This window comes from Columba livia, chromosome Z (assembly GCF_036013475.1).
Source record: "Columba livia isolate bColLiv1 breed racing homer chromosome Z, bColLiv1.pat.W.v2, whole genome shotgun sequence".
NCBI lineage: Eukaryota > Metazoa > Chordata > Aves > Columbiformes > Columbidae > Columba > Columba livia.
This window is the reverse complement of record NC_088642.1, coordinates 81,433,045-81,456,092: the sequence shown is the minus strand read 5'-3', so window position 1 is coordinate 81,456,092 and position 23,048 is coordinate 81,433,045. Positions and strand designations below refer to the sequence as shown.

Here is a 23,048-nt window from a genome sequence, read left to right as displayed (position 1 = left end):
ATGGGGAGTTATACAGTAAACCACAGTGTAAGCAAGCAGACAGACTAGATGAATGCAGGTCTCATCCTAACATAAGGGAAAAATTAGTCTAGTAAATCCTACTACTAAAAAGATTGTCTCGGATGAGGTAACTTGCTGTTCAGACAGAGAAAGAGCCTGGCACTTAAGAAAACCATTTCTGGAAACCAGCACTTAAAAACAAACCCACAACATGACACTCAGAACTGTGGTTAAACCACAGAATTAATCTCAGATTCAAACTGAAATCCTGTGCATTTACAAATAAAATTGAAAATGAAGTAGTCATATTGAAAAAAATACTCAATTTTGCTACTCATATAACATTTTCAGTTCTGCAGGTTTAATTTGAAGTCCTAAACGATTAGGGTTTTCCCTTAGATTTTACGTTATTTCTTCATCTAGTATTTTTTAAATTTTCTCAGTATTAAATTATCTTTACTTTCTGTATGTCATGGCATAAATACAAACTTAAAGAGAAGAAATGAAAAACAATCAAAACATTCCCTTAAAAAATCTAACATAGTTGATTTTTTTTAAGAGTGTTTTTGACATGTAGAGAACCAAAGTAACATATAAAGCACCCACCAAAGCATACAATTAGATAATTTTAAAATTACCTTCTATTTAAAAAGTATCTTTGCTTTTTGCTTTCGAGAAATTGTCAATTTTTCAACAAAACTAATTTTGCCAACTGTACTCCTACAATTATTATATTGTGTTTTGCAACAATATAATTTTGGTGCTATAGGAGCTGTTGTTTTCTAAACATTGACTGCTATTGAAACTAAACTGTAATGAAAAAGAATGGTTTGACAGAACTTCATGATAAATCTAAATTAATCATGTGTAACTGCAAGTAAAGGGACACCATGACAAGTTGTGTCATTATGGTAATTTATAAGGGACATTATGGTTAGTAATAAAAAATAGAATTAATAAAAATGCTTACCATGTTGATGTACAGTTGGAAGGAAGAAATCCATGTTCCCATCACCACTACCACTGTCATCATTTCTAAAGAGCTCAGCAACTTTAAGATGACAGACATACAGATATATACACATATATACATTTATATATAAAGAGAAAGCAGAAAGTAATTTAAACATTTCCAGACAACACAAAAGAGCAGGAAGTATTCTAGGAAGGCATCAATTTTGGATGTGAAAGTATACAGGATTTCTGATAAAAGCCAGAGAAAGTATTCTGTGTGTCATCTCTTATTTAATTTATGACATTGGAAATAGCAATGGGAGGTCAGAAGGAAAGAAAACACATACACCTATTTTCTCTTTTCTTTCTTTGTCTTTGTGTCCCTTCTTTCTAATTCCCCTTTATCACTCCTAAATGAGGTTTATCATGGAGAAATTGGAAATAAGAATTAAAACAAACAAACCCCCAATCTCTGCTATTATAATATTTTCTTACAAACATGTCACGAAGTTGGAAAAATATGCAGAAAGCTTAACTAATGGAAATTTTACCCTAAATTTTGCGCTTAAGATTTATTGGAAAGGCAAAAACCAGGATTTGTGTTAAGAGGGTATTTGTCCAGTGTATTTGTCAAAATTAGCTGTAAATTCTCTGACAAAAAAATATGTAAAGAGGAAAGTTAGGTTCTTTTTAACTTAAGAACGATTTCAACAAGAAGTCCACATGCACGAAAGGTCTGAAGCTTTTATCAAAAGCACCACTAGGGCCACACTGCACCATATAAACCTATAAAATCACAGCAGAAAGCTGGATTCATTAGAGGTAGAATGATACAACTTCCTAGACGGTACCACACTTGCCTTTCTCGATTGCTTTAAAAACATCACATTATGGCTGCCAATCTTTCTAATTACTTTTTTTCCTCAAACCAGGTTTACAATATCCCCTAAACTTTTTTTCCGGTGGAAGAAAAAATCTGTAAATGGCTTTATGTGGCAGGGGAACTAACATCTCACAGCAAGATTTCCTTTCAGTATTGTTCTTGCCCCAATTTCCAAAGTCTCCTACTGCTGTGATCTCATTCAATATGTTATGAGCCACTATGTTGCAATTCCTCTGATTTCACTCAAATGGCAGAGAAAAAAACCCACCTTGGCTATTTATCCTTAAATATTTTTAAAATATTGAAATTTCTTTCTAAATTGAAATTAATATATTTTTTACTTTATTTTAATTCTCATTACCAACCATGAAGTTACATAAAGTGAAAACCCGCAATTGCCTTTAAATGACCTAATGCATGCTAATAATACACTTTATTTCGGATCTGGAGTTTTCCAGCAATGATTAACAAAATATCTGAAGATCAGCTCTTTCCTAAGAAAAATTACAGCTGTCTGGAGGATGTGGAGGCATTTATCTTTAGAAATAACATGGAAATAGTATGCCTAAGAAAGCTAAGATTTTAACGGATGAGTAGAGATCATGAAAACCCAAGAACACAATGATGTATGGGCCTTACCTCCTCCCTCTGGGTTCAACAGCTCCACTTTAAAAGTTTTTTCTAATTCAGGAATAGAATTATCGGTGATGTTAACAGTAATGTACTTGTATCTTTCTCCTGGTTGAAATTCCAGTGTGCCCACAACAGCCTGCAATATGAAAGCTCTTCACAGTCTAATGTTTTCACGCATATGAAAAAAGAAACAGAACCTTGGTTTTGTTTGTCTTTGTCAAAACATCTACTTTTCTTCACCTAAAAAAAGAAAATCTGCTGAATCTTTCTTGTGAGAAAAAGGCATCTAAATTCACATAATTCTGAGCATCTGCATTCATCTACATTTTCCTGCACAAATATCTGCCAGACAAGCAGACACAGGTACGTACAAGTTATTTTGTTGAACATTTACAAATCCTAGTATGTACAAACATAATCTTAACCCACACATGCATGTGAATGCTCACCTAGAGTTTGATTTACTCAGCAAATATCCCTTGCTGCATTGACAATTTTGTTAAGGAAAAAACATGAAAACCAGAGGAAATACAACATACTGCACAGAAAGGAGGTAAAAGTCACATAATGATATATATACTTTAAGGTGGGTATTACACATTCATTTGTCACATCACTATATAAAACAAAGTGTTTCTGTGAAGAGAATCTTACCTGGGCTAAAATAGTTGTCCAAAAGACAAATAACTCTGATTAAACTCTAAAATAATTACACACCTTAGCAATGGCCGTACCTGGTAATCTTTAGGGCTGGAGGCTGTAAGCGGCACTGTTCTGTATTCCACCAGAACTGTTCCAAGAAGGCCTTGTGCACGAACTACCAGTAATGTGATGTGTCCAACTTCTTCTTTAACTGTAATATGGGGCACAGCAGAGGCTGGCAGAATCATTTTGTCACCTGGCTGAGGAGGTGGCCCCACAGAGAACTGTAGCAGACCTGACAGACAAGAAGTACTATTTACATGGCTTCTCTCACTGAATTTACATAATGAAAATAAATTGAAACCAAATGATATATTATATTTATATTTTATGACATTTCTGAACTTAAAAACTGATTATTGATATGACCCCAGGCTTCAATTTCCTTACTTCCTGGGGTGTGTTTTGTACCTTGCCTTCTCTCACTGATATCAGTCTTGATAAAGCCACAGCACAATAATGAATTCAGCTCTTCCCAAAAGAGGCTCAATATGTCATCATGTTTGGTACTTATTGGTATAATAAGCATACAGAACTGTCTCGCTTTGTCAGGAATTCTCATCTGAGAAAAACTTGCACAGGATGAACTACACTACATGCAACCTTTATTTGCTCTCAGAAGGGAATCAGTGCCTGTTTGGTCACGGAAGCTTTGATGCCTTTTGGTTAAATTCTCAAGAATAAGTAACTCAGCTTTCACTCTGCTATAGAAATGATGAATTAATCTCAAGTTAGATCAAGTGAATCACTTGGCATTGCTTCCTCAACTACCAAGGCTAACCAAAATTTTATCTGTTGAGTTAGAACTGTAAATTCTCTACCAGAAGACTATCATCTCCATCATCATTACCATATGGGTGGTCACTGGCTTTGATGCTGATATCAGTAGTTTCCTTTTCTGGATCTATACTTGCTCCACTGGTAGGAGTTGAACCTAGTTTTCCATCTCCAGACACTGCAGAGACTAATGTCACACGGAAATATTCATTTAGCTCCGGAATGTCATCATCAATAACATGCAAATTTAAGACCTAGGGAAGGACCAAATTGTGGAGAAATCAAACTGTGCAGCAGACATTACTTACGAGTTTCACAACCCTGCCTAACTCGACAAATTCTTTGATTAGTCAGTCAGCTCTATCTGCTGTGTAGTTCTCAAAATAATGAAGACAACACTTTTGCTTTGCACATAATTTAACTTAACTTCTAGGATAATATTTCAGGTTTAGAATATATATTCCAAAAAGAACGTTACCAAACTGTCAGAAATTAAGGCATATCTTCCTAAGTGCTTCACCAAGCAATACGTTATTATTATATCTTAAGATAATCATAAACTGTGTTTATTGAAAGTACAATATCTGATAGATTTCAAAATCTTGAAGAAATTGTGCTTCTGAAAAGACATTAGTGAGTAATCCAATTTAGACAGCAAAGAAAGCAAGCTTTTTATGTCACCTGACACTTGAGATTGCAGATCATACTTCTAATTAATATAACCTGCTCTGCACAGGCCAACATATTCACCTCAGACAATTCCAGCATTCTGTATATTGTGATGTGATTAGACAAACATATAGAAGAAAATTCAATGGAGAAGTACAGCTGAACGAACAGTGACGTGAACCAACTATTTTCAGATATCACAAGTTTTTGCCAAGCTCTGATCACTCACACTGTTTAACTGGGACCCGATCCCCAGTTCTAGTGGAGCCACTGGGTTCCTTCAAATGGTGTCAGTGAGTTTCAATCAGACCACACTGAGTTTGGCAGAGTGACAAAAGTGAAAACAAGTGTGTCGCTTTCTACCAACAATTCACCCTTTCTATTTTATGAGCGCTAATAGAAAACAACCGTGAACTTTCTGCTGTATTTTGGTCTCGCACCTCTTCCTAAAATACATGTGAAATTACTATGTGAAAATACATGTGAAAATACTATGGGTCAGGACTGAATTCATAGAAACAGATTAAGAAAAAGGGACAGAGCGTGGCCAAAAGCAGTTGCAAGACACTTGATTACAGCAGTGAACTTTACCGCTGTCTATTTAATTGATGTGGAAATAAATCCGAGTTACAAACCTCAGATCGAAACCTGACCATTTTCTAATTTCAAAAGTAGCTGGATACATTATTTCAACACAGGACTTCCTATGCTCTGAGTATACACATACACATATTTAAATCTAGTCAATATTTTCTATATTTATATAGATGCAAACACATGCAATACATTATGTGCATTCAAATGTACATGCACAGACGGTGACCCCTGAACACAGATCTCTAAGCATCTACTATTCAGTTGCTACCCGTCAGAGATTGAAAAAAACCTGTAAAATATAAAAAAAGGCATGTGAAGGAAACGCTTTCTAGTATGAAAACCAGTCGAGCACCCTCAGAAGGTATTTTCCAGCAGGTTTGCAAAGGACAGTATGAATAGTTAATAGGAAGGTAGGGTTTACCTCTGATCTCTGCCAGGGATGGAATGTGATAGTGCCGGTGCCGTTAGAAAAATCGGTAATAGAGTAATTAATGCCAGTGGAATCAACCTGCGAGATAATGTAATTTATATACACATAGTCCAGGGCTCCCCTTGTACGCTCCACGACACAGGATATAGTGGAACCCTCCTCGGCAGTCTGGAAGAAAGCAAGAAATTGAAATGTTTGTTAATGATGTCAGAGTAAGCCAAGGCAATAAATGCAAAACATGGAATTCTCTAACAAATGTTCATGTAAAACATTGCTGTCATGTTGCTTTCAGCATTTTGGAGTGGTAGGAAGCTGAAACTGACTTGGTGGTGGTCAGAATAATCTTAGTGGAATTTGCAACAGGACTACAAAGGTAAGAGAATAATTACACCCTGTCGTTTGTTTTGGACACAATCTGTTGCCCCAAACTACACGCCGAAGACAGACTTAATATGCTTGAAATGCATATGTCAAAAAGAAATGAGAATATTCTTTCACATTCATGTCAATTACTTTAATTCTAGCTAGCAATAATTTTTAAAAATATTTGTATTTCTCCTTTCCTCAACTACAAACATAATGGGGGGGAAATAAATTAAACTCTACTACCTTCATTAAGGAAAAGCTTTTGTATGCTACAGTCCGCTTAACAATTCTATTCTCACAGGGAACATAACTTCAGTAGCAACGATTTCATATATTTGGAACAAAGTAGGTGTTGATACTTACCATACATTTTAGAAAATTATCATCATAAAACTGAAATAGAAAGTAATTTTGTTTGAAAACTGCCTGAAAGGCCAAAGCTATCTTATGCGTTATAGAGACTGTATTTTTTATATATATATATATGCACATATACAGAGTATATATATATATATGTATAGTCTGTATAACAGAGTACAGCTCCTGCATGTGCCTTCATCTGCCTAATAGACAGATATGCACGTAAAGCAATTAAACTAATGATAAAACAATGCTGTGTATCTGCATCATCACCAAGAGCTCCAGCTTCCCTGGTGAAATAGACACAGATAAGTGCAAAACAATTAACATGCCATATAAATTTTTAATTTTGCTTCACAGTTGGCTGATGATCTGTGGCATCACAGTATTATCAGTGGCATTTGAAACTGAAGGAATCTATTATCATAGCATATGGTAGGCACATAGAAAGATAACTGAACCAAATTGAAAGCCAGTGTCACTCAGGCAAGATGGTTACTTTCAAATACATCATAAGCACTTTGGTTAGAAAGAGTGTAATTAAAAGGTCATGGGAGTTCCCAAACTGGAAAATATTCTGAAATTTGTCCTCCAAAATAATCCAACACCAAGACAAAGAGGTATTATACCTTTTCCTTCATAATTGATTAAAGAAGTAAAAATTAATTATGCTTATTTCAATCCTCCCAAAACAAGTAGTAAGTTTATGTATTGTGCATGTGGTGGCTATGGACAAAGAACAATTTAATGTTTAAAAAACCCAATGCACAGATGATATCAAGCGAATTCACACCAAATGTGCAATGTATATTTCGTACAATATGACAGCAAATGATTTGGACATATACCTCACACTGTTTCATTGAACGAACTTTAGTCAAATTATTTCAAACACAGAAAAACGAACTTAAAATTTTTGTAACAATCCACTCTCCAAACACAAAAAAATAGATCTGATATTTTAATTGATAACCCAGTCTCAAATGTGACAGAAGTAAACAAAGAAAAATGTTCCTCTAGAAAAATTTGAGCCTTATTCTTCAGTTTATGTACTAAAATAAATTTTCTTAACAACTTACACATTTCCAAATCTTAGAAAAACTTTGCTTAACTACAAAAGCTAACAATGTGAAATCAAGGCCCTGTGCAGGTCAGTTGGTCTTGCCATTCATTTTTCTGTGTCCAAAACTTCATTTATTATTTTCCTTATCTTACCTTATCTTATCTATCCTTATCTTACCTCGGGAATACATGCTCCAGTGAAACCAAATAAGCCATTAGCATTATCACTTTTTTGTATTCTTAATCTCGCTGTGGTGTTTTCTTGTGAAATTCGAGCTCCACCACGCACAGAAACGAGCTTTAGGATGAACAACTCCTCTCCTTCTTCCTCTTTGTCATCCTTTGCGGACACAATGAATGATTTATTGGTCTCTCCTTGACGATATTCCAAATATCCAGAGATAGGGTGGACATCACTTTTCGCAGGAGTTGCATGGAGTTCATAGATCTCTGCTCGGGTCAATTTACGCTCATAAAGCCTTACATCCTGCATTAGCCCTGTGTACCTACTGCTGCCATTGATTCCTGCTCCGATTCTCACCGTTCCTGGACCTGAGAAGGAAATTATAATTTTCTTCAAGTTATTGTATTTCTTCAAAGCAATAAATCTGCAACTGAATAGCTGTACTTGTTACAAATCAATGGTAAACTGTTTATTATCCCTAGATTAGGAATCATATTGATCTTTCCCCTCTGCTCTGCCCTGGGGAGACCACATCTGGAATATTGTGTCCGGTTGTGGCCCCTCAGTTCCAGCAGGACAGGGAACTGCTGGAGAGAGTCCAGCGCAGCCACCAAGATGCTGAAGGGAGTGGAGCATCTCCCGTGTGAGGAAAGGCTGAGGGAGCTGGGGCTCTGGAGCTGGACAAGAGGAGACTGAGGGGGGACTCATTCCTGGGGATCAATATGGAAAGGGGGAGTGTCAGGAGGATGGAGCCAGGCTCTTCTCGATGACAGCCCATGATAGGACAAGGGGCAATAGGTACAAACTGGAACACAAGAGGTTCCACTTAAAATTAAGAAGAAACTTCTCAGTAAAGGTAACAGAACATTTGACCAGGCTGCCCAGGGAGGTTGTGGAGTCTCCTTCTGTGCAGACATTCCAACCCGCCTGGACACCTTCCTGTGTAACCTCATCTGGGTGTTCCTGCTCCATGGGGGAATTGCACTGGATGAGCTTTCCAGGTCCCTTCAACCCCTGACATTCTGGGATTCTATGATTTATGTGAAATGCAAAATCAGGAGTTTCCTTGAGCCTCAGTGTTGAAGGTAGATCATCAAAAGTCAAACAATTTCATCCTAGACTGTTCACATCTTTCACCCTACCAGTGCATTACCACCATCCCTTATATTTATAAGACTTTGAAACATCTCTTATTCCTTCAGAGAGACCTGTGCAGAGCACAAATGCAACCCCTCTCAGTTTTTGTTTTGCTAATCAGACCCCCACTTTGTCTCTCTCTGTTAGGATAGTTGATCCATTCTGATGATACTCACCATCCTTGCATTATCCCTTCTGCACAAGCTTTACCCCTAATGCAATGGGAATACGGACTTCAGAAATGTACACCAAATTCCAAATGCTTTTAAAGAAGACAACATTAACAGATCTCTGTTTCCAAACAATTATCCCACTCAGCAACTCATAGGATAACAGCTGCTGTTTTCACAAGGATTCTAAGCTGGCAGCTCATACTCATTCCTATCGTGCTAAAACACATAGATCTCTCTTCTTTCCAGCTGTTTTCTGGATTTGGAAGAAACTCTGCTTGTGAATAGATATGGCATAGATATGACACTGAGTGTGAGTTCTAGAGATGAGCAGCCACAGCAACTGATAATGGTCCCAGGGCACAAGGAGGAGGACAGTGAGAAACACTCCGCTACTGTGCTCACCATTGTGTAGCATCCAACATTAAATGGAGAGAGATTAAATCCTTACCTCATACTTGTAGTATCTCCAGACAGAGTATATGCCATCTCCACTAATACAGAAAATTTACAATGACTCAGACATATGCTTCTAGCAACAAAAGCATTATTGCATTTCACACATCTTTGTTTTAGAAATTGAGGGGGGAAAAGATCTTTTCTCAGCTACAGTACTGCAAGTCTGATGGAAATTATTAGTTGCAGAGGGACTATATTGCTATAGAGGGCAAATTTATTTCTCAGAATTAAACTACTGGAAGTTTAGAGGTAGAAACAAAATATTACATTATACAATTAATGAAGTCTCCTCTCTATTCTCACTCTGTGTTTGTGGACATATATGCATGTAGATGTATACATGTTTAAATGTCACTGTATCTTCTTTAATTCTCCTTCTTTCATTATAAACAGGAGACTGCATTTAAGAATTCAATAATCATTCTCTGTCTATCCCCATCAAAGAAAGCATGTGAAACTGAAGGTGAGAAGAAAGGAAAAAGGATGGTAATGATCTCCAATTAAAAAAATATATGTGGAAAAGTGGTAAACAGAAGAAAGAATACATATAAAAGTATTCCAACCACATAACATCTGACTTTATAAAGGAATTGTTCCGATATTTCTCTGGTCACTACTATGCTAGTTCAGATTGAATATCTGTAATTGTCACCTATGACTAAAAACACATCTGGGACTACTCAGTTCCATAAACTGAAGAACACATGATGATGTTCCTTGGAACACTGTTAAACTTACATGCATAATTTTAACACACCGTATAAATACATACTTAAGTAAATCTGTGCCCTGAAAAAATCTACTGCTTACAAGGTATTGGCTTAGTTTAAAATAATACACAACCAGAAACAAAATTGTTATTGTATTTTGTTTCAGAAACTGAGAAGAAAATGTCGTTTCTCAGCTACAGTGCTGTATATCTTAACAGAAATTATTAAAACCATTGCAAGCCAAGTTTTCATACATTTCTGATTTTTTTTGAACTTTCACACCTCTAATTTGCATATGTGTTTTGAAAAACATCAGAGTTTTCTATCCATTTTTTTCAATTAACTAAACTGATATAATAATTTCAGTATCTTGAGTACACCTGTCAAGGAGCTAGACTCTTCTATACGTTGCAGAACTTTACAAAGAAAAATAATGCAGGTTATTGGCTCACCATCAGCAATTGCTTCACCTTTAAGGCTCTTCATTCCTCCCAGAATGGGAATTCCATCCATGTAAAATTCAATTATACTTTCATCCAGAGTAATCAGAAGGTGAAGCCAAGTATTTTCATCCAGATATTTCAGTACTGTTGCTTTAGCCATATATGTGATATTGGATCCCAATGTTGTATAATGAAGCACTACAGAAACATGAGAATCATTTGTTTGGACTTTCACACCATAATATAAGGTCCCATTATCATCGTCCTTTTCAATGATGTAACCATCAGTACTGACGTTAGGAATTAACCATGCTGAAAATGTAAAATTAGTTACTGCAGTATTTCCATTGTATGGGTATTCTGGACCAATAATCCCAAACGCATCCTCTTTTCCACTGAAATACAAAGCGTCTGTTCCACTGTGGTGTCGCCTCATGTGAGGTTGGGATTGTACTGAACTTGGAAATGATCCCAGCAACAAAAAGTCAACCATTGATGGTAGCCCAGCTTGGAATGTACTGGACAGTATTTCCCACCCTAACCGGACAACACCAAAGGTGCCTTGCTGTCTCCAGATGGTGAAGTCTGTAATATAGGAAAGATCATCTTCAGAAAGAACATCTTCCACTATCTCTCTGTCCTGGCTCTCCGGATCGATAACAAAGACTCCAAAAGGGTCGTCATTGAATGGGATCATCACGGTCACAGCAAGGTTTGTTTCAGATAACTGACCACCAGGGCCGGGAGAACCACCTATACAATGGAAGTTAGAGCAAACCTTAATGGTCGGTTTCCAACAAAAGAGTTTGAAATAAGTTACTAAGTACTTAAAGTTTTCTTAACTAAATATGTTTCTAAAAAGGCTTAAACCTTCTTTAAGAGCCTCTGACCTCCTAGCAAATGTTCTGATTTAATAGTAACATAATCTACTTGTAATGTTTTTAAAACACTATAGTGATAATTTTCACAGAAAACAAAGCAGTATGTTATTTTTCAACTGCAAAACACACGTTCTTATTTCAGCTAAAACAAGATTATTTCCAGTTTTTCTGAAGTAGTCAGTGAGACAGGTTACCTTTGATTAATTTGACAAATATGGGGCCAAATTCAGTTCTTATATTGCCCCAAGACTTGCGCAACATGGAATGGCAAAATCTGGCCCATTGCCTCTGAAATAGAGGCAGAGATATCTTGCAAAATCAGTAACCAGTCGTGTATTAAAGCTGCCGTCAGCTCCTGCCATTAGAATGGTGAACCTCCATGTTCAAAGTGTGCAGTGATCTACCTATTATAAGTAGAAAATCTTCCATACACACACATGGATTTCACTTACAGGAAAGGTCAACACATATTTTCAGTTGTATCTGGACACAGAAGACCAAAAATAATACTGAGGTGGGAGGAGTCCAGGAGATTTGGAACTCTGCTCAGTATGAGACCTGTAGTAGTTGTAATTTAAGTCATATGAAGCAGTAACTATAAGCATTTTACCTACTCTAGAAAAAAGCAAGCAAACCAACCAACCTCCATTACAGTAGACATGCATAGCCTTTAATAGATTTATGTTTTCTTCAACTACATGAAGAGACATCCTTTTTAAAGGTCAGATCATCAAAATGTGTGCAACAGTAATTCAGGAACTGAATAACTGCATGCATATATCTGAATTAAGTGAAAAACAAAACCTAAAAGCTTACCAAAAAATTATAGGATATCAAGACATGATTCAAGGCAAAATTCTTTCCAGAGCTGGTCTCTTTTTGATTCATTAAACATAATTATTTTCAAGCAGAGAAGAAGGGAATGGTGATATGGAAGACAATACCTGAAGCGTTCACCAACTTTAGAACATAAAATTCATTGAATTCAGGAATTTTATCTGAAACAGCACGGAGTGTGATTGGCTTTGATCCTTCACCATCCATGAAGCACACAGTCCCGTAAGTTTCATAGAACTCTTCTCCTGGCCTCAGCGCAGAGTCATTGTCAAACAGCTGCCAGGTCAAAGAGACATTGCCGAAGTGTCCTCTGTGTCTCAAAACCCTGTTCGGAGATACAGAAAGAGTGAATGTCTTGGCAGGTATACATCAGCATTCATTAGCAAGAGAAGAACACGATTACACTAACCTTGCTTACCGTGAAAAATAACATATGACGTTCTATATAACCACTATCAATAAATACAACCACAAACAATAATACAATCCTCTTTGAAGGTCCACAATTTCACAATGTAATTCTACTCCTGTGCATACCATAGGCAGTTTAGAAAAAACATAACCAATGCAAGTCCATGCAAAGTAGTACTGTTATGGTAAACATTAGTTTGTCTTCCACTTCTATTATGTAAATAATAAATATGAACGTATAATAGTTCTGCAATGTAACATTAAAAATTTATATAACTGGCCAACTTAGACAGGAAAGAGAATAATCTACATTTAACCACAAACATTTCTCCCTTTAGCCACCAAACCTCCTTAAAGTCTTTCTTATATTGGTATTAAATTTGGCTTATGGTCTAAGTCCTTCAGAAATTTGTGGGTATTCCAGATTAAGGATGTAGTAAATGAAAGCAAGATTTTATTTTTTGTATCACTAACTGGTAACAGCTCGCTAATAAATCTATTCCATCAGTGAGGACTGAGCAAGGTTGTCAGATGTTGGTGATCTTGGTATCATGTGCTTCCATAAAGAATCTGTATATAAACATGTTTAGTTCAAATCATCATTTTTCACGACATCAAATCAAAAAGATTTATCCTGCAAATAAGATTATAAAGGACAAGCATAACAAAACAAAAGACACAACATATTTAACATCCTCTTTTCTCCAGGTTTTTCGTTCTTTAGATATTTAACACAAGCATAAAGGCCTAATTCACACTCATAAGCATCTGCTTATAATACTTAAACAAACAAAAATATAAAAAATAAACAAATATTTCTAACTATTCACACTATCACCTTTATTGTGATCTAACTTCTCTTTATATCCTGTCTAGAGGTTTCTTAATTAAAAAAAAACAGTATCTTTGTCAAATTATAACCCCATCCTGACTTTACGGAACATAACAAGTAAAGATGCCAGGCAAATTCATTTATTAACCCTTCCTATTCTTGAATACCTCCCAGTGGCTGGAAGGAAAATACTTTCAGAGGTCAAACTAGGGAAGAGTATTTTCAGTCTAGAAGACTTTGAGTATAGACTTCCATCTGTTATCAACAGATAGGAGAAAAACAGTCAGAAAAAATACAGTAATATAAGTTGTTTGTAGAGGAAGGCTTCAACTCAGGGTGTAAAAAGAACAACCACATAGCCATTTTTAGCCCTATTTTGAGAAGACTTATTCTTCTTAGTTTTTCCAGGTCATATTCTGCCCAATCATCAAGACTCCTCTGTGTCTAAAGTATACTGAGAATATAAAAAAACAGCAACGTAGTAGCCTTCTTTATTTACATTTTCACATTCATTTATGTATACATTTTAATATGCACAGTCTACTCAAAAATAAAAGTTGATGTCTTCAATATGTTCACAAATCATTTAGTCCAAAATTTAGTAAAGCTATTTTCCTTTAACACATTTTTATCAATGCAAATTCATACAGGATTACATGAAAGTTCTATTCACAAAGTACCATCTACATCAGTTCAAAAAATGTGTCAAGTATTGCTTTAAAGTTACTTACAAAAAATTGTTACTTTTCCCTTCTTCCACTTGCTTCTCTAAAGTCTCCAGCGAGAAAATTCCATTAGGATCATCATTTGCTTCAATAATAACTGTAGCCACGCCAGCCTTAAAGATGACAGTGTCCCCTAAAAAGAGGGTGATGAATTTTGTCAAAATTCAGAAATTGATGTAACTCTAAAACCGAAGGTGGTTCCTTCTCACATCAACGGCTTTTATGCACACAAAGAAACGAACAGCAATAAAACAATCAGTGAAAACCAATATTTGATATATTCACTAAGGGGCAAATCAGAGTAAAAATACTTAAGTAGTATCTCATGCAGAGAGCAAAACGGAAGACCTGCAGGAAAAAGTACATGTGACATGACCCAAGAAGATGTCATTTTGAGCAGAAAGGATTGTGTGAGAGGTAGTACTTCATGTTTGATAAATTGGTTGTCAAAAGAAAAAAAAATATGTATTCAGGGACTCCAGCTCTCCTTTAGGCCTAGAATTGAAATATTACACTTAAATGTAACACAAGAAACAGTCTAAGAGTTTATTCATATCCATATCACAGCCCATCTGGAAGGAAAAAACATAAAATACTTGTATTAGAGGGAAAGATAGTAGGATTTCTGTGCGTATTTTAGCACTGTAGGGATATTCCAGCACTCTTCATATGTCCATAGACATACATTATGTTTACACCCCCATCCCATTTTTCACCCTATTTAAGAGCATTAGACAAGCTTTTGTTCCAAACTAAAACATGTGTTCACTGCTTTAACTTCATATACCTCTACCTGTATGTTCTCTGAGGTGCAACAGTCCAACACAATTTTCAAGAGAGATGTAGTAATCAAAGCTGATACATGCAACATATCATCTTTTTTTTCTTTCAGGAATACATATAGAAATATTGTATATTGTATATTATTAGTGATTCTAGAGAGGCTGCATAATGCTGTGATCCTTCTTTGAGAAACAGAGGGAGCCTGGAGCCACCCATTCTTGTAGGACCAGTGTGCCAGAAGGAAAGCCATTATATGTTCCCAACAGAGTAGTAAGAGGAAATAACAGTAGATAGAAGTAGAAAGAAATCACCAAAGAGAAAATTTAAGAAGAGAGAAGAATGGTTTTCTTCGATCCTTTCCATGAGGAAATGTTCTGATGCTCTGCAGGAGACCTGAGTATCAGGGTGAATGCAAGCTGACCTCCAGAAACTCATAAACTACCTTATGCTCAAATAATTGCTAAATTTTCTCCAATAATACTTTTGTGTAGCCTGACGCACTTTCTTAGTCTCATTGATGGCGAATCAGACAATTAAAGACTGTAATGAGGGCTAAGACACTTAGTATGTACATCTAAATGAAGAAATCCAATTTTAGATTTCCTTATCTTCGATGGAATCCCTGGTAGGTATTTTATTTTGTGAACCTGCAGCACAATATAATGTGAAGGTAAACTCTGATAGTTAATTGTGATAGTTTTCCGCTGCTTTATTAAATTACAGTCTTAGTCCTTGTTTTGATGGAGTATTCAGTTCAGTTTTGGTTTGCATTGTAAAGATATGCAGCCTATTCACAGCCTGTTATGACCTCTCATCTAAAGAAAAATAACACCTGAAGGACAGTAAATCATTAAAATTTGTTAACACAGTTGTAAATGACTTTCTCACTACCCCTTTGAGTTTTGGCAGGGTTAGGCATGGGGACAGTCTTTATTAAGCAGGCAGAACCCAGGCAAATTTACCTGTTTCTTATATTTAATTTAAATTTTCCCATCAACATTACAATGCACTGATGACTTATTCCAGAAGACATCTATTTCAAAAATAGAAATATGCTGAATAAATTTGTATCATTTCCTGCTAAGAGGAAACTTCTCTTAAAAAAAAAATATATATATATACACACACACACACATATGTGTATATCTATATATATATATGCCTATATAGATATATAAATACATATGTCTCTCTCTTTACATACATATATATATACACACAGTGTTATTTCAAAGATAGTAAAACTATCCTCTACTGGTGGTACACTGAGTAATTTCTAACACACATTTTTCTGCAGATTAAGCCTTGTAAAACTATCATGTCAGTCTGAAAAAAACAAAAAAAAGGTATGCATACATTATCCTACTACAAAAATAAAACAGAGACCAATTTACATGTTCTCTCTAAAATAAGGCAGTTCTGTTTGTTTTTAGAAAAAACAGTCTGTTGTGTAGTATACACTGGAGCATGACAAAAAATCTAAAAGTTTCCCTTTTTCCTTAATATTGTTGCAGTACTAACATTCTTTGGCCTCGTGTTTCTGTAGTCAAGTCAAAACCTCATCTAATTTGAAGCGTTTACATTTGAAAAGAGACTTTCACTCCCGTTGTTTTTTGCTGGAAAGGTTTTAGCTGTATCACTTGTTTTTTGTTTCCAATTAAACAATTCAGGATGAAAATCCAAACACATTGTGTACAGTAATCGTATAGAAATGCTGAAGCACACCTCCTTCATATAATATTTGGCATTTGTATATTGACTTATGATAACACCAAGCTGGTAAAAAATAGCAGCAAGGGAAGAGTTACTATACATGCATCAAATCATTACTTTTACCTGTAGAATTCATAAGGAAGATATAAAATGTTTCATCAGTTTCAGGGGTGTCATCGTCATTAATATACACACATAAGTTCTGCTCTCTTTCTCCAACATCAAACAAAATAACACTGCTCTTTCCACTAGGAACAAAGTCTCCCTCTTCAGCCGTTGCATCTCCATTAACAGTAATATACTGGACAGCAACAGCAACATCAGCGGATCCGTTCCTTAAGACTGTGAAGTTTGCAACGCTTCCTTCTTTAACGCTCACTGTCACAGGCTCTGAAAATACACAAGCAACATATCCACATGAGTTCAAGCTTGAGCTCCTTGCACGTGGCCTATTTTCTTAATCCTCCCCAAGAAAATCCTCCTCCTCAGTGAAAGACAAGGAATATGTGGTAAAAGCATGGGAATACTTGCAGGTACAAGACAATATTGTTGTACTTAGCCATCTAACAAATCCCAGAATCAACAAAGAGAATAATGAAAGATAATTAGGGGAGGTTATGAATGAAACAAATACAAATTCGACACAACAAAAACATGAGTATTTCATACTAGCTCTATTGGATTTAGGATTTCTCAATAATCTGTTTTGTCAAATAAATATGTTTGTGATAGTATAGCGTAGAATCATAGAATGGTTTGGGTTGGAAAGGACCTTCCCAGCTCCCCCAGTGCCACCCCTGCCATGAGCAGGGACATCTTCACCAGCTCAGGTTGTTCAGAGCCCCGTCCAGCCTGGCCTGGGATGTCTCCAGGGATGGGGCATCCAACACCTCTCTGGCCAACCTGGGACAGGGTCTTCTTCCCTCATGGGGAAGAATTTCTTCCTTACATCTAACCTAAATCTCCCCTCCTTTAGTTTAAAGCCATCACCCCGTGTGCTATCACTACACGCCCTTGTAAAACGTGTCCAGCTTTCTCATAGGTCTGATTTAGGCACTGGAAGGCTGCTGGAAGGTCTCCCCGGAGCTTCTCTTCTCCAGCTGAACACTCCAACTCTCTCAGCCTGTCCTCCCAGCAGAGCTGTTCCAGCCTCGGGTCATTCCTGTGCTCCTCTGGCACCTCTCCAGCAGGTCCATGTGTGTCCTGTGCTGAGGACCCAGAGCTGGACCAGCACTGCAGGGGGGTCTCACCAGAGTGGAGCAGAGGGGCAGGATCCCCCCAGACCTGCTGGTCACACTCCTTTTGTTGCAGCCCAGGTTACCGTTGGCTTTATGGGCTGCAAACACACATTCAGGGCTCATGTTGAGCTTCTCATCAACCAACACTCCCAAGCTCTTGTCCCCGGGCTGCTCTCAATCTATTCTCTGCCCAGCCTGTATTTGCGTTTGGAATTGCCCTGACCCATGTGTAGGACCTGGCACTTGATCTTCATGAGGTTCACATGGGCCCACCACTCCAGCCTGTCCAGGTCCCTGTGGCTGGCATCCCTTCCCTCCAGCATGTTGGCCACACCATAGAGCTTGGTGTCATCAACAAACTTGCTGAGAGTGCACTCAGTCCCACTGTCTGTGTTGCTGACAAAAATAATTTAGTCTACACTTAAAACCAAAGATACCTAACCTGCAAAATAAATGGGATCATCATTCCTCGTAATTTGTAAAATTGCACTTGTTATATTGCCCAGCCTGGCTCCACCAGTAGCATTGACTAAGGTGATGACAAATACTTCCATCTCTTCAGGTATCTGAAACAGAAAGTATTACAAAATCAATTTCTTGCATACAAAACAATGAAGAAATTAAAATGATCAGCTGAAGGGGTTGAACACCAGAGATTTCTGAGTGTTTTGTTTTGTTTTTTTTGATTATTGATTTTCAAGTGTGTCAAGAGGGATGACAAATGACAGTTCATATAGTTACACAGAAACCATCATCAACCTATAATCCCTGTAAATAAATCCCCTCATATTAACTGTTATACAGATGACCCAAAAGTTATCTTGCAGTTTCTTGCTTCTGCTACAAATAATGTATTTTTGCAACTTTATTTATTTATTATTATTTATTCCAATCATTTCTCATATTACTTCTAATATATCAACATGAAAAATAAAAATTATGATTCCTTCTATCAAAACAATGGTTTTATTCAAATGAACTTTAATTTAACCACATTCAACTGCTCTGAGCTTGTAACTTTTTTTTTAGAGGTATGCACAGTGTCTCAAACTCTTTTAGGATTTGCTGAAGCAATCACAGTTTTACTCAAGTATTTTGATTTTTCCTACAAACACTTATCAGGCTCTTATGAGAGATATATTTCTTCTTTCTCCTTAAATTGTAATGTTTTAGCAGTTACTCTTTGTCCCAAATACTCACACGAAAATCCTGTAAAAATGTTTACCTCGTCTGGCAGTGAATAAATGGTGATATTTTTTGAAAACTCCAGATTATCAAAGAAAACAGTCCCTTGTTCTGGATAGATGTCATTGGTACATGCTGGGTCAACAACCCAAGACACACTAACATTGCCATAGTTCCCTTGGTCCCGTACAATGCTGTAAGCAGCTAAAAATGCAAATATATACAGTCAGTGTGCATCTTCAGAACAATACAAATCAAAAACAAGAAGGTCAACAAAACTGAAACAAAGAAAAAAGAAATTATATGCAAATTCACTTATTGCAAAACTAATAATACATGAAAGCACTACTGAAAGGACATACAAAGATTCACCACAAAACCAGTTCAAATTTGCTAGTTTTTGCCTGTAAAAGCACTTGATAATTGAATAGAAACAGATCAGTTGAAGTCACCCATATGAGGATTTACTGCTATACTTCTCTCACATAGCACCCTGCTCTTCATGCTACTACCTACTCCTGGAGCTACTACCTCCAGCTTGCACTTTGCACATACATCAACACTGCATCCCTCCTGTCCAGAATATTTTCGAGCCATTTCTTTACTGGATGGGTCCCTCTGGTTTTCCAAGCCCATCCTGCTCCACTGCTTGTCTTGCTGGCACTAAACCACTCTAGACCTGAGCAGAGACTTGAGTCAGATTTTGTCCTAGAAATGTGAATGGGGAGCAGCAGCCTTGCAGGGGCAGAGAGCAGATGAACTCTAATAACAAAAGAATTACCAGTGTAGATGATTTCTCCTTTACTTTCCTTTATTGTTACTGACAGTTCGCCAGGTAGAAACTGAATGACACCATGTGGATCATCATTCTTCAGAATAGTTATATTGACTGTTGTGGCATTCCCCATCTTGCCTGGCATTTCGCTGTAGCTACTGAGTACCACAGAATAGAGCTCATCCAGCTGGAAGAGGGAAACTCAGTTCAGAATGAAAATACATGTTCAGTATTCACATCCAAAACAGATGGGCAAACACACACAGTCCCTAGTCAGGCAGAAAGAGATACAAGTTTAAACAGAAGAAAATCACACACACTTCCTACATGCACAGTGTGGTTGTACTTTGCCATCAGAACACAAAAACAATTAGATATTTCTGTCTCTGATAGGACCATTTTCTCCAAAATTCATTGCAGATATGGATTTACTTTGTGTACTTAACTTAGAATCACATCAATTCACTATTGCAATATATATTTGTAATTCTTCCCGAAAGCTAAGGGTTTATTATCATTTCTGGCTTTGTAACAGGGAAAGCAAAGTTTTTAAAACCATTAACAGCACACTAATTTAGAAAGAACTTAACGACTTGCTTCATTAATCTAAAGGGACTTTGTTGTTATATGTTTCTTGAAAAAAGTTTGCAGTTAATGATTTAAGGAACAGTAAAACAAGTATTGTGTCTACATATCCATAAGGCAGATATCAGTCTAGATTGGAGAGCACTGAGTGAAGCTAGCAGTTGATTACTAGGAAAAAGAAAGGGAAATGTTTCTTCAATTAAACTATAATAGTCTAATCTACAGAATGTCATGGATGCTAAAAACTTACATGGATTCAAAGCATAACTGTTTACATTCACAGAAAAAAAAATCACTGAGGACTACTGAAGCCAAAAACACCTGCTATTTATCCAGGCATTCGTGGTTTGGAGGCTGGAAAGACATTCTGGAGAAAAGCCATTGCACACTGGTTCTGCTATTATATATTTGCCTATATTTTGATAAATAACGTATTAATATGCCTAAACAAATACAATCTGAAGACAGAAGAATAGTAATTTTTACCTCTGGAATCCCATCCATCCTTGTCAGAAGAGTAATTATGATCTCTCTTTCACCAGGTTTAAACTCCAGAATTCCTGTGCTTCCATAAAACTCATTATTGTCTCTTGGTTCTACAGTGTAGCGTAGAAACTGCCTGACAAGGCTTCCTCTACTGCGGACAATCTGCAGTTCGACTGACTCCCCTTCCTGTAAAAAAGAAAATCCAGCTTCTTTTTCTACCACTCCGCTTAAACTAAGTTGTCTGTAATGATTAAGAGAAATAACTCAGCTACCTTGATATTGTAAGGACCTCTGGAAGAAGGAGAAAAGTCGAATACTCCTCCAGGATCATCATTTTCTAAAATAATTATTTCACAAGTAGTAAACCCGTATTTCAATATTTGATTTTCCACACTGACCCTGGGAAAGGAAGGCAAGAGGGTTTTTTAAGTGATAATTCTGCTTGGCAAGTCAATCTGCACCTGCGTGAAGGACATCAGAATACTGATGGATTTTATGAATAAATTATGAAAAGAAACAATTACCTGGAAAGAATCAAATTAATTAAGAAATACTTATCAGTATGCTTTATCCATTTGTGAAGAAAAAAAACAGCTTTGCTTCTGAAGTTACTTTGTTTTCTGATTAGTTTTTGTAGTTGGAGATCTGGGATTTTTTTAGGCACATGCACACACCACACAGGAAAAGAAACAGAATTGTGCAGTAAAAGGCTTACATTCACTACTATTTTGTATTTGGATCAAAACCTAAAGGATAACCCAAAATCATTTAAACAAATAGAAATTACATTGATGAATATATATTCTTATCCTCTTCCGCAAAATTTACTATTGATACGAGTAGAAAGAGACTTGCCCTTGAGATGTTTAAAAGACACGTAGATGAGACTCTTAGGGACATGGTTTAGAGGTGGACTTGCCAGTGTTGTGTTAGCGGTTGGACTCGATGACCTCAAAGGTCTTTTCCAACCAAAACGATTCTATGATTAGTGTGGGTTTCATCCTCATCTATGCATTAACCTGCCTTCTGTAGGATGTGGACCCTACCTGTAGGATCCAGTTTTGCTCTGGTGAGTGTTGGACCTACTCTTAGTAGCTCAGACTTAATTCTCTTTCTCCTCTCTTACTCACAAACCTGCTGCCTAAAGGCATTTCGTGAATGATGCTGCACATTTCTCATTAATTTCCTCAGATTTAAATTTCAAAGCCACTGATATAGTTCAGTTCATTACATTAAAAATGCCAGAAAATATACTACTGAAGGACTCATCAGGAACGCAGTTTGTTTGTGGTTTATGGCTCATTACATGGAGCTTTGTGTATTTAGATTCCTGTGCATCTTCCATGCTTCCTGGAAGGAAATTTCAACAAAATCTTTGTCCAACATATTGTAAATATTTTTATGGTTTCACTCCACTACAACCCAGACTTCATCAAACACTTTTTTATGTAGAAAGAAAATGTGATCTGTTATATTCAATATTCAAAATCAGTTCCAGAGCTGTTTACACAACCACTTCATAAATAATTGGGATGCCCCAGCTTACAAAAAAAAAATGGATAGCAATGTATAGATGCAAACCAGGAAATATCTATTTAATAGGATAATGTGACATGTTTATTGCACATTAAAAAAATACGTCAGCAGACACAATAACTCGTGTCAACAGATCTAAATGTAGGTTATTCAAAAACAAGATAACCGCTCATATTTGACCACAGAAAACTTCTTCTCTACAATTCAAGACAGTTCAGTCATTTAGTTGCAGCAAATCATAATTGTGGGAGTTTAAAACAGCTACTCCATTTTTGCATCAAATGCTCAATTATCAAACATTGAGCCATACATTTTTAACTTTCAACATCCAACAGATCCTGATTAAAGAAATGGCTTCAATCCAGAGCCTCATACCATCAAATTAAACACCAAAGGCCAAGTGTGCATGCAGAAAACATGATTCCTAAAAAGAAACGACAGATTCTGTCCAAACCAACCACTTGCAAAACAGAGCAGTGATTCACTGAAGACAAAGCAGAGCTTGCTACACTTACCCAAAGTACA

At 36.5% G+C, this 23,048-nt stretch overlaps 1 protein-coding gene across 2 annotated transcripts in view; it reads right to left on the bottom strand.

The window, feature by feature from the left end:
• Nucleotides 1-23,048, bottom strand: part of ADGRV1 (adhesion G protein-coupled receptor V1) — a 272,375-nt gene that overhangs the window by 210,855 nt on the left and 38,472 nt on the right. For both annotated transcript variants that reach the window (XM_065046531.1, XM_065046532.1), the window contains exons 12-26: nt 21,260-21,386; nt 20,988-21,173; nt 19,923-20,103; nt 19,182-19,345; nt 18,399-18,522; nt 16,842-17,108; nt 14,229-14,355; nt 12,362-12,579; nt 10,546-11,289; nt 7,612-7,985; nt 5,637-5,813; nt 4,023-4,203; nt 3,205-3,407; nt 2,477-2,606; nt 971-1,051 (exon numbers count right to left, since the gene is read on the bottom strand). In XM_065046531.1, the coding sequence (XP_064902603.1) occupies nt 971-1,051; nt 2,477-2,606; nt 3,205-3,407; nt 4,023-4,203; nt 5,637-5,813; nt 7,612-7,985; nt 10,546-11,289; nt 12,362-12,579; nt 14,229-14,355; nt 16,842-17,108; nt 18,399-18,522; nt 19,182-19,345; nt 19,923-20,103; nt 20,988-21,173; nt 21,260-21,386 (3,284 nt within the window). The remainder of the gene's footprint in view (nt 1-970; nt 1,052-2,476; nt 2,607-3,204; nt 3,408-4,022; nt 4,204-5,636; nt 5,814-7,611; nt 7,986-10,545; nt 11,290-12,361; nt 12,580-14,228; nt 14,356-16,841; nt 17,109-18,398; nt 18,523-19,181; nt 19,346-19,922; nt 20,104-20,987; nt 21,174-21,259; nt 21,387-23,048) is intronic.